Source organism: Triturus cristatus, chromosome 1_2, assembly GCF_964204655.1.
Source record: "Triturus cristatus chromosome 1_2, aTriCri1.1, whole genome shotgun sequence".
Taxonomy (NCBI): Eukaryota; Metazoa; Chordata; class Amphibia; order Caudata; family Salamandridae; genus Triturus; species Triturus cristatus.
The window spans coordinates 543,178,840-543,191,727 of NC_140580.1; the positions used below are offsets into that span (position 1 = coordinate 543,178,840).

Genomic DNA, 12,888 nt, shown 5'->3' on the forward strand with positions numbered 1-12,888 from the left:
AAACACAGTCAAATGGTATTGAAAATATGTCCCATTTTTGCCTTTTATGCAAGATTATAAAATATTATTAAATACTGTATCTATATGTTTGTATAATATTCTGGGGGGGGAAATAACGAACCACCGGTATTTACGCTTAGCCTGCATAGGTCTGATAAAATGAGCGTTTCATTTCGATTTAGCCTTCGCATTTGCAAGAGCGCCGTTATACATAAAGATGTGACTTTGCATTTTACAGGAAGTAATCTCTAACTGAGCACTTGAAAATGTACCCCTCTGTCCATTGCAAAAGAAAAACATAATTGATGCTTTCCTGTCACGTGACTATGACGAGCTGCTTCTGCGAGCCGTCTGATGCACGTGCAGCTGCGCCTGCGCCGCATGTTGCTTCCTGTCCATCCAGCAACATGGCAGGGATAGAGAGCTGGGTTTGCAGCCTGGTGGAGGAGTTTGTGGTTGGGCAACAGGACAGCAAAGCTGCAGAGGTGGCAGCAGGTACGAGAGGCACAGGGGCATCGGGCCGATGAAATGGCATATAGTTGATTAACGCATGTCTTACTTGCAGGCAAGAGCAGAGCAGAGCGCACGTTTCCCAAACACAGTGTGTTTATTCCTTTCTCAGGGATGCATTTCATGTGTGGGCATACAAGTATATGCTTTGTTTTCATGACCGATGCACGTCAACTGCTATTTGCCTGTAACTTATTGGCCCAGTTTATCATTTTAGATCAGTATGCTCTACAGCGGTTGCAGTTAAGTTGCCTGTTGAGTACAACTTGTTCATAATCTATCTAATGGTTGCGCGCTGAGTAAACTATGTTTTTAATGGATTGATTGTTGAGTGCTTGTGAATATGGTCCCTACATACTACTCGCCCTCTTAAGTGCCCAAGGGGCGTTCTCGTGAAGCCTGGACGATCCATTTCAATTCTAATTGATATAAATAATGTTTTGGTGGCAGTGGGAGTTTGTTAGCAGGGAGACCCTACTTAGGCCCAAAGATTGTTTTGGCTTATCTGATGCTTAACGATGATCCCACGAAGGGTACATGATATGATGTCTAGTCTTCATGGCAGTCTGTCTCAATGGCAGATTGTTGTGTCTGAACTTTGGTTGGTGTATGTCTATGGACGCTTTAAGTGTTAACATTGACTGTAAAGTGCATTGTGCCACACCAAATAACTGTGGCTTCTGCATATTGTATTCTCCATACCTACGCTAGATTGGGATGAATGTTGACTTTTCTTTTCACAAGTCATCTTTGGTGGCCCTAGAATGGGTGTTGCCCTATTGTTGTTTGCAAAAAGAACAATTGATGGGACAGAATGCTTAACAATGTCATACATTCACCTCCGTACAGAGATCTGGGCCTAAATCCATCTTTTTTCGCTCCCTATGCCATTTATTTTGAACCCAGCCTTATGCAAATTAGTCTTGACCCTGCGCCCAATGGGAATAGTCCAGCCTGAAATGCCAGGGCAGGTCCTCCCTGGACTGGAAACAAGCACCCTAGGACCGGTTTCGGGGTTTCACCACCTCATTAGCCAAGATAGCTTCACTCCAGCTGCATGGAGAGCACAGGAACCACTTCCGGGCATATCCATCCCACTCGGGTGACCCATGCAAAAAAAAAAAACAATTGATGGACAGAATGCTGAACAATGTCCTACATTCACCACAGTACAGAGATCTGGGCCTAAATCTATTGTTTTTTTGCTCCCCATGCCATTCCAGTTTGAACCCAGCCTTATGCAAATCAGTCTTGACCCTGCGCCCAATGGGAATAGTCCAGTCCGAACTGCCAGGTCAGGCCCTCCCTGGACTGGAAACAAGCATCCTAGGACCGGTTTTGAGGTTTCACCCCTCATCAGCCAGGATCGCTTGACTCTGGTGGCATGGAGAGCACGGGACCCACATCTGGGCATACCCGTCCCACTTGGGGTGACATATGCAAAAAGAACAATTGTTGGACAGAATGCAGAACAATGTCATACATTCACCCCAGTATAGAGATCTGGGCCTAAATCCATTGTTTTTGTACTCCCCAAGCCATTCCAGTTTAAACCAGCCATATGCAAATCAGTTTTGACCCTGCACCGAATGGGAACAGTCCAGCCCAAACTTCCAGGCCAGGTCCTCCCTGGACTGGAAACAAGCATCCCAGGACCGGATTTCGGAGTTTCACTCCTCATCATCCAGGATGCTTGTTTCCGGTTCAGGGAAGACCTGACTTGGCATTTCAGGCTGGCTTTTCCCTTGAGGCACAGGGTCAAGACTGATTTGCATATTGCTGGGTCTGAACTGGGGTGGTGTAGTGAGCTAAAGAACGATGATGTATTCACCCAGATCTGTAACTGGGGGTGAGTGTCTGAAAAGTTTCAGTGCTCCGTCCATCATCTCCTTGTGTTTGCTTTATTCGTCCTGAGTTGTCTAGGTATGCCCAGATGTGAGTCCCTTGCTCACTTTGCCGCTGGATTCAAGCTAGCCTGGTTGATGAGGGGTGTTACCCCTAAACCGGTCCCAGAATGCTTGTTTCTGGTCCAGGGAAGACCTGGCTTGGCAGTTCAGGCTGAACTGTTCCCATGAGGCACAGGGTCAAGACTGATTTACATATAGTTGGGTCTAAACTGGGGTGGCGAAGCGAGTTAAAGAATGAGGTTGGATTCACCCAGATCTGTGTCTAACACGTTTCAGTGCTCCGTCCATCTTCTCCTTGTGTTTGTTATTATTGTTATTTGACATTTGTACACCACAAAGCATGATGGGTGCCCTGGTTTGTAGCAGAGTTTAGTGAGCATTGCAGTTTTGGATTGATTTTTGTAAAAAAAAATTTTATTATAGTTTATGCATTATGTTCGTCACATATTGATTTGAGCTCTGCAAGCTTGGGCTCTTTGAAACTGGCGAGGATGTTACACATTAGGTAATATATATCCATTGCAGCTTTTGATGGATGCTTTGTCTATTTGGGATGGACTTTGTCCAGGGGCGTAGATATCAATAGGGCAGCAGGATCAATGGCTCTAGGCCCAGGGATCAACTGCATCCTAATTATAGTTGTTTTGTAGCACCAAACCAGGGACTGGGTAGGAGGGGTGTCATTTTCCTAGTTTGTATCAGGGCCCATGACACTGCTAGAGCAGGGATGGTTTCAAACAGATTTTCGGTTTTCTCTCATGAGTGAATCCCCGCTGTCTTATTGTTCTGTTCAGGTTGATGGATGTTTTGCCGTTGTATTAGAGATCCGGAACTGTACATCACATTCACTTATCTCAATCTATATCGGGCAACAAAGAACGTTTGTTATGAGTTGAAGGGTTTTATTATTCAAAATGTTTAGTAAGTTAACTTCATGAATGTCACAAGTTAAGTTCATAAATCTCAAGCATTAGAAACTCATTAGAAGTAAATTAATCAAGAAGTACTCGATAAAATCCATTAAGCGTCTTCCATAAGAATGAGAAAGAAAAGGTGTCCGTGTCACAGATCCATAAAAAGGTCTGATATCGAGACAAATCATAAAGCTTCAGCATTAAAAGTCAGTTCAATAAATAAATAATCAGTCAAAGCAGAGCTTCTCACAGGAACATAGCATTCTTCAGCCAGCAACTTCTAAGACAGCAGCTATGTCTTATCGTGTAACTATTTTGTCAAAGTCCTCATGATTTATACTCCCATTCAAGACTACGTTTCCACGTGTGAAACTTAATTTCTAAACTTGTAAATAACACGTTTATTCATTATCTAACAATGGTCTTTTGGAAGTTGAAACATCTATACAAGTAAAAAGAAAATATTTTTGCGCCTCAACCATTAATTGCAAAAAAGCAAGTCTGTTTGAAAAGTCAAGATCATGTTTAAATGCTGAATTTACAATTTCTTGGCTCTTTTAACCTTATTATGGCAGTGTCTCGGAGTATTATGCATAGCACTTTTAAGTATGATTGCTTAGTGCAATTTTACATTACATTTGTGTTTTAAGTCTTAGTAGCTTTGCACATTATTTAACATGATTTCTCAATATTTTAAAAACTCTTCTTTATATCCCCCTCTGATGGTTATAAAACCATCACATTTTCTTCACAAATTCCAGATCCTCTTAGTCTCCTTTTATTCTTGGTGTCTTCTAATTCTTTTAGAAACTATTTGCTTCTTTGTCCGTTCTTTCTCTTATTAAAATAATATCTTCAATCTTCATAAAAAGCAAATAAGGTCTGTTATAAATGGCGGTCTCTAGTTGGCAGGTTTGTACCCTGTCCAAGTAGTGACCCTTCCTTCTAGTCAATATAAGGGAGTTAAACACCTGAAATAACCCCTGATCACCCCCTTGGTAGTTTGGCATGAGCAGTCAGGCTTTTCTCTGAGGCAATGTGTAAAGCTTTTTCACATAACACACAGTAACACAGTGAAAACACTACAAATTGACACCACACCAGTTTTAGAAAATTAGCTAATATTGGATAAAACAAGACCAAAACGATAAAACTCAAATATACATAAATTAAGATACACATTTTGTAAGAATCAGCTTGAAATACAGTTTCCCGTAGTCGATAGCTACATCCTGGGCAATCGCAGAGTCGTGAACAATAAATCCAACAGTTCAGGCTGACTGCAAGGTTGCAGGCCAGCTACGGTGTGCGAAGACTCGCAAACAGTACCTTCGGAAATGTAGGACATCAGGGACCGTGCGATGAGCTCCGAAGAGGCGGCGTGGCTGGTGTTGATTCCACAGGTCCAGTGCAGGAATCGTCTGGTCCTTGAAGTCAGTCATTGAGGATCAAACTCTGTGAGGTTGAAGTCATGAGTGCTGGCGTCGGGTCTGCGATGCGTAGCGTGACGATGTGATGAGCAGGGCCCACAGGTCACAGTGCAGGCAGTGGCTCGGTGACGGCATGCGTCGTCGGTGAGACCAGGGCTGTGGTGTGAAGCGGGGCGATGTGACGTGCGGTGTCCACAGGCCACAGTGCGCGCAGCTCTGTCATTGCCGAAGTTCTGTAGTCAGAAGACCGAAGGTTGCGCTGCGAAACAGGGTGATGTTTCATGTGGTGCCCACAGGTCGTGGTATAAACAGCGGCATCGGTTGACGAGGCTGGAGTTGATGGTGCTGACGTTGGTGGACCAGTGCTGAGGTTTGAAGCGGGGCGATGCTTCGTGTTATCAACAAGCAGTATCTACCGATCGTGGTGCAGGCAACGGCGTGGGTGACGAAGTTGCAGGTTCATCAGAGATACCAGGGCAGCAGTGTGAAGCGATGCGAGGTGTGGTGCCCACAGGTCACGGTGCAAGCAGCGGCACAATGACGGTGTTAGTGAGACTAGGGTGGCATTGTGAAGCGGGGCGATGCTCCGGGCGGTGGCTTCAGGTCACTGAGCAGGCGACGGTGACATTGGCGGCCGCATAGTAGTTCTTAGGTCTTGCCTGAGCCAGCGCATGCGCTGCTCTGGCGAGATATTTAGTGAGTGGGCTTTAAAAGAGCAGACCACAGCTTTTTGTGTGGCCTAGAGCGTGCGTTACGCGCACAGTAACGCGCATTCCTCGCATCTCTCGATCAGGTGCCATCTGGCTTTCCTCTCGCTTGCTCTCCCAAGCGTCTGCTTTAACGCTCCTCCCCACCACAGAGCGCGTCTCGCTTGCTTCATTACTTCACGCGCGGCCAATGCTTGTTATTATTGGAAATCTGCTCTGCCCCCACTACTTAGCCACCATTCTGTATCGTACAGATAAGAAGACTACAGTCGCACCAAATAGTTATATGCTCGATGGCTTTTCAGTAAGGACTCGAACCTGTGACCCTGACAGCATCGTTGATAGCGGACGCTTGCTCTACCCTCCTTTTGTGCCTAGCGATACCACTGGAGCCAATATGACACATAAGCTTTCACTGGCTTACTGCATTGCAGGAGTTGTAATCTTGACTTGCTTTAAATTAATTGGAATACAATAGTTTTAAAGCGAACGATTTGAATAAAGCTCTACCAAGCGCGCACTTCAACGCTTCTCCCCCTCCCCCACCAGAGATCACGTCTCGCTTGCTTCATTACTTCACGCGCGGCCAATGCTTGTTAGTATTGGAGATCTGTTCACCCTCCACTACTTAGCCACCATTCTGTAATGTACAGATAAGAAGAATACAGTCGCACCAAATAGTTATATGCTCAATGGCTTTTCAGTAAGGACTCGAACCTGTGACCCTGACAGCATTGTTGATAGTGGACGTTTGCTCTACCCTCCTTCTGTGCCTAGCGATACCACTGGAGCCAAGTCATATATTTGACACATAAGCTTTCACTGGCTTACTGCATTGCAGGAGCTGTAATCTTGACTCGCTTTAAATTAATTGGAATACAATAGTTTTAAAGCGAACAATTTGAATAGAGCTCTAATGACACAGGGAAAGTGCACGGTACCCTTTACTGTACATACGCTCTCGTCGTATTACTCGTTTTCACTGCCCGCTCCATCACGCACATCACCAAATGCTCGCATTTTACTACCCCCGCTCACTTCTGTCTCAATTTGGCACCTCCCCTTCCAATCTACACCGTCCCGCCTCTCTCATGCACCTTTTATCGTCACTGTCCCCCCACCATCCTTCCCCCCCCTCATTGAAATCGGTATCCTTATAATTTGTTTCATCTGCTTACTGTCCAGATAATGCTCCAGATGCATCCCAGCCGCCATTTTGATAGAAAACAAACAGCCCTTTGTGGCTCCGCCCCTCTTCTGTTCGCTATATTCTCCCCAGGTGACGTTACTTCCGCACCTCGGAGCGCGAGCTTGCAGCCATCTTTTTTTCGGGCAAGATTTTCCCTTCGTTTCTGCACATGAATGATGAGCAACCTTTCAGGAGGGGCGTGGCCAGTTAGCGTCATTTTGGAGCTGTGTCCTCGCTGTGTAGGGACTGATCAAAGCAAACTTGTACACACGTTTTCCTATTTATTGTATGTTTAAGTATTGATCTATATTACTGTTAATGTTCGATTAAATACGAATGCTGGTTTAAATACATGCTTAATTAACGGCGGAAAAAATCAGGCATTGGAAGATCGAATGATCGTTCCCTTTGGGTCTTTATATATGAGTGCTCTTTATCTTCCACAATTTCATTATCGGAAGCCAAGTAAGGTGTGGGAAACCCTCTTGTTGCGGGTAAAGGCAGCAGCAATTCAAAGAAGCATTGGCATAGCCAATAGGTCTCGCCTTTGGGACCTTATAAGTGTTTAGCCATGCAACAGTTGATGTTGTTGCACCAAGGATATTGTACTGCATAACTAAATACTTATAAGGTCCCTAAAGCGAGACCTATTGGCTATGCCATTGCTTGTTCTGTTGCGGCTCAAAACATGCAGTTCCTAGTGCTTTTGGCAGATGAACCTGAAGTCTTTGATGTTCCGGAGACTTCCAGCAGGAGGCAAGCTCTACTTCAAGCACTTGGAAAAACTCAGGCAATAATGTGCAGAAAGTTCAGTCCAGTCCTTTCACTGACCAAGACGGAAGCAGCTTCTACAGGCCAACGCAGCAGAGCACACAGCAAAGTGGTAGTTCCTCCTGACAGCTTCTCTAGCTCTTCTTCTTGGCATGTTCATTAGTCCAAAAGAGTTCTCAAGGTCTAGGGTCAGGGCCCCAATGCTTATACTACTAGTTCTGGCCCTTTATAGAGGCATACTTCTAAGACATTACTTCTTGCTCACAAAATCCAGTTCTTTCCTGCTCTGTCCCAGACACTCTTCAGGAGGTGTAGACTTCTTTGTGCAGGACAGTTTCAGCCCTATTCATGTGTCAGTGGCAACCCCTCCCTCTTCTCTTAGCCCAGGAAATCCCATCAGCCTGGTGATGAGACATGAGGATATGCAAGGCACACCTAAGCTCCCTTTGTCTGATGGTCTAGAGTGCATGCAGGAGGCCCCAGCTGCCTGCTATACAGAAATGGATCCCACAGGCAGGCACTGAATGGTTAAGCAAGAAAATGCAGACTTTCTAAAAGTTTCTTTCTGAAGGGGTTGTCCCTACAAACGACAACTAGATAGGGCCTATAAATGTTTAGAACAACAATATATCTATTCATCTCACTAAGCCACTGTCTATTACTCAAACAGCAGGCAATGAACCAATTTCTTTGGCCTGTAGTATTTATTTACTCATTTTTTTCATTATTTCCTAAAGAAACATTTATTTTTGTGGGCAGAACAAGGGAAACAAATTATAATTCCCACAATTAGACATACAGTCAACTCATATTGTGAGGAACAAATTAACAAAAACCACGTTGCATATAACATGAATGACCAGTCATGATTTAAAAAAGGAAAAAGCAACCAATATGGTAATTCATTAACCATTTTGTACATTCATTATAAGGCTGCTACCAGTTGAATTGAGGATTCATGCGAGGAACGCCGGAGATACAATATTGGAATAAACATAACGTAACTAAAATACAGGAGGACAAAACAACAATACAAGCACCTACCTTTTCAACCAGAGTACCCACATCCAACTGGGTTTCGAATCATCGACAAAACGGAGGCAACTTTAAGCCATGATTACACAAGGCAAAAATATAGGCGTCCACACCGCAGGTTTCAGGTAGCAGATTGTACCCAGTCACGCCCCTGAAGAGAACTCCAAGACTTGTATTGGGTCTCGAAACGCGTCGGCATTTTCCAACCAGGGGGACATATTCAACAGATTTAAATCTTCTCCTAAGGAATAGTCGTCAATTTAAATAAAAATTTCCCCAAGAGTACAAACCGTGTTCCCGTGGGTAGCGACCTTATAATGAATGTACAAAATGGTTAATGAATTACCATATTGGTTGCTTTTCCTTGTTGAAATCACCTGTGCACATTACTAAGGACTTACTAGTTAATCAAAATATGCTAATCATGGATGCACCAATAAGTAAAACCGTGTATAGATGGAGCACTTGCACTTTAGCCCTGATCAGCAGTGGTAAAGTGCACAGAGACCAGAAACCAGCAAAACGGAAGTCCAGCATACCATCAAAAACAAGAGGTCAGAAAGCAAAAAGTTTGGGGAAACACACCAAAAGATGCCAGGTCTAACCAGGTCAATAAGCAAAACCCTATTACTACTGTCACAAATATAGCCCTAAAACTTCTTCTCCAGTTGTAGCAAACCAGTTGCAATAACAGAAACTAATTTGCCTAAATGTTTTAAAACACTAGGGTGCACATGCATCAAAATAGACAATAGCGATTCTTTAATTGCGATTTTTTTTTTTTATTTTTATTTTTTTAATTTTTTTTTTAAAGAATTGCAGTTTAAGAATCGCTATTGCCTATGCATGTAGGAATTGCAAAAAAAAATCTGATTCCTACACATTCCTTAATTGCGACTCGCAAATTGCAAGTCACAATTAAGGAATTTATTCCCATTCATTCCTATGGGCCTAGAGGCCCATAGGAATGAATGGGAATTGCATGCGCAATTTGCGCATGCAATTTCAAGGGTGCCAAAAGGATACCCTGTTGCACCCCTGAAATTACAATTTATCAACATGTTGCGCACGCATATGCCCCAAGGGCATGTGTGTGTGTGTGTGTGTGTGTGTGTGTGTAACATGGGACTTTCAAAGAAATCGCAAATTACCATCAACTTTAGATTGACGGTAATTTGAGATTCATATTTGCGCAATCACAATTTTTTTGTATACTGCATTGCATTTAAGGAATCGCAATTTGCGATTCCTTAAATGCAATCGCAATTTAAGTAATCGCTGATTTTGTGATTCCTTACATCACAATTTTTTTGAATTTGGGATGATGCATCCCAAATGCAAGAATACCGGTTGCAAATCTGCCCGTTTGCGCCCGGTTTTTCGGTTGATGCATGTGGCCCTTGGTGTTTCTAATGATTCTAATTCATATTTTGAGTCAGAAATGTTCTTTGTGAATTGTAGAATGTTCTTATTCTCATCAGGAGTGTATGAACAGCAATGCTGAGCTTTCAGCATATTGCAGAATCTGCCTTTTTTTGCAAGCAAAATGTCTAATGCGAAGTGATTTTGTAAAACCATTGATCTAACAGCCACAAATTCTGTATTAATACCTAGTAAAGCTCTAGAAGTACTGGTTGCTATTTCTTCCACTAGTGGTGACATTTTTCAGATTTTCTTTCCCAACTCCCATTGGTGGTATGATTGATTGCTCAAAAAATATCTCCGGCTAATTGAGTTCCCTCACTTATACTACATTTATGTTTATGCGATTATGTCATTGTCAAAGCATCTATTCTATTTACATGATATCTCGGGACACAGCAAATCTAAGTAGCAACCCCCCCCATCATCTGGCAATTGAAAACAAGCCACTGCCCACAATCAAAATAATCTCCTAAAATGACTTTCTTCTTGTAAAATCTGCCACGAACCTCCCATAATTTCAAATGTGTGTTCACAACTACTAGTCCCTACGGGTCGTTTCCTAATTTGGCTTCTTTCTCATTTGTCTCCTGTATGATTTTAGATTTGGATAGATAATTTTCTTCCTGTACTCATCTTCCAGCGTTTTCAAAATGGCTTCCCCTTTGTTTTTTTAAGGTACAACGTGTGCCCTTCTTTTCTCTACTGCCATGAAAAAAGTTTTCTCTAAAGATCTCATTAAACAAGTTAAATTGATTTCATATGCCCTAACATTGTCTAGAGGCATGGATGGTCTGAAATAGTACCAAGCTGTGACAATTTCTTTTGCTTGTGGGTGAGGAATCATGCTCTTCTATTAGGCGAGTTTTGGGAGAATCATGCTGTAATTTGAGTAATAATATTCAAAGCGTTCTTGCCTATATACTAAACTAAGCTAGCCACTGCATGTGATTGTGTATGACAGTGGTATGTGATGGTATGCCATCTCCTCTGCAGCTGATGAAGCGTAGTGTGCCCAGACATAACAATCCTTTGCATGTAGTACCTGTGTGTATACTTGAATTAATCTAGAATAAACATTAGTTGTGTAATCTTCCTTCATGTAGTTAACTGATGACCCCTTCAACTTCGTCTTATCTATTGTGTGTGCAATTGGTGTCGTTTCAAGTGTAGACATAGAGTTTTCAAACTCTGGTATAAAATAAATCCCTATTAACATTGTTATGACTACTAACACTACTACTTCAATGTAATACCCTTATTGATCTTGCATCTGTTCGTGGTTAGGAAACACATGTTTGTCTGTACTTCGATTGTTAAGCAAAAATATAGCAGCAATGAGTCAACAGTTCACCTTCACTTTTTTCTTAAAGCAGTTTCTTGGATTTTCTTTTTCAATGTGTTCTTTCAGCCTTATTTACGATAATCTTTATACAGTCATCCCTAACACTTCTCCATCTTCTTTTAAGCATGTTATCCATACACTTCTACTGCAGCCTTGGGCCTAGGGAAATATTCTTAATTCTTTCTAAAATCAATTTCTATTTCCGTATTTTGTACTTTCTCATTCAATAGTGTCTCTCAAACTCTTGTTTCTTTTCAGAAATCTTTTTTCAGGAACTTTATAAAAATTTGTATTTAGTGTGACGTCGTGGGGACTCAAACAGTTCTGATCTCAGGTCAATCAAATCCTGCATTGATGCATTCAACACTTGATTTATGTAGTAGGTAGGTCCTTTCGGGTGCAGAATACCTGCCGTGCACTCTTGCTCTTTTTTACTTCCTTGGTGTCTTTTTATCTTCTGTGTCGCATCTTTTTGCTCACTCTCCTCAAAAATAGTCAGTGGTATTTGCTCAACTGGCACACTTGTTCTCAATTTCTTCGGAGCATATTGTCGTAGCCATTCAGCATCACGTGTGAGTTTTCTTGATCCTGCACCTGTTCCTTCACCTGGATCATCCATTTGTTCCTGTGATGTCTCGACCACTGCATTATGTTGAGCACTCGTTTCTTCTTCTTCAGGAGTTTCCACTCCACTTTGTGTTATATGTCAGGAACTTGGACTGGTGCAATAACATGAGTGTCTTCGCCTTTCTCTGCTCCTTGCTGTGGTGGTGTTTGCAGTGGTGCTGTCACAAGAGTCCTTTGTTCTGGTCCAGAGAACACAGTTTCTTCATATGGACACCTTACCTTTTGTGTATGTGACGCATGCACCCAATTCGGTATTCCAGCATATTTAACATCGATGTTCGTAATTAGGATGACCTGGAATGGGCTCTTCCATCTTGGTCCCAGGCAGGATTTTTGCACATGCTACTTTATCAACACCCAGTCATCTGAACTAGGGTCGTGGCACTGTCTCTAATGCGGGTTTGAGGTAGTAGCTTCAACCTGGTGAGAGACCGAAGCACAACAAAACTAAGAAGTAGTGAGAAGTCTTTATTGTGGTAGACCCTCAATTTTCTTTAATCCTGTCTCGTGCGGTTGTATGCATGACTGCTCAAATATCCCAAGTGAATTAGTGGGCGACACCCAGGTAAATTAGTCCCCACGTCACTTTTCTTGGATATATTTGTTGGACCCTCACCCACAGGTACCACCTGTGGCTTGTTTCATCATTGTACCCTCACCCAACTCACTTAGTGTGAGTGAGTGGGCTCTGGGCGTTTTTATGTGGATCGCTTAAAAGGTGAGATTGCAGGGGGGATTACGTGAGTGTGTTAAAATTGCCTCCTAGATCCTATGATAGTGTTTTAATGAATAATGTCTAGGGCAAGAGTAAAAATAGTGAGATGTTGTAAGGGTTTAATGGTCCTTGACATCAGGAGGTCGACATGTTTCAGCCGTATATCTGCCCACAATGGTAAATCTACTTTCTTCAGGACCTATATCAATCAGTGTGTGGTATGGCTGGAAGTTCCAACCTTCTATAATGCATTCAATTACCTTTTAAGAAGCATGTACACAACATACAGACCATACCAATAGGACCTTTTCCTTGA

The 12,888-nt window shown here is 42.7% G+C and overlaps 1 protein-coding gene across 1 annotated transcript in view; it reads left to right on the forward strand.

Moving 5' to 3' along the window:
- The first annotated feature begins 345 nt into the window (after window positions 1-345).
- Window positions 346-12,888, forward strand: part of MMS19 (MMS19 cytosolic iron-sulfur assembly component) — a 498,998-nt gene continuing 486,455 nt past the window's right edge. Inside the window, exon 1 of the mRNA XM_085606380.1 lies at window positions 346-495. Within this exon, the coding sequence (XP_085462506.1) occupies window positions 408-495 (88 nt within the window). The 5' untranslated portion in view covers window positions 346-407. The remainder of the gene's footprint in view (window positions 496-12,888) is intronic.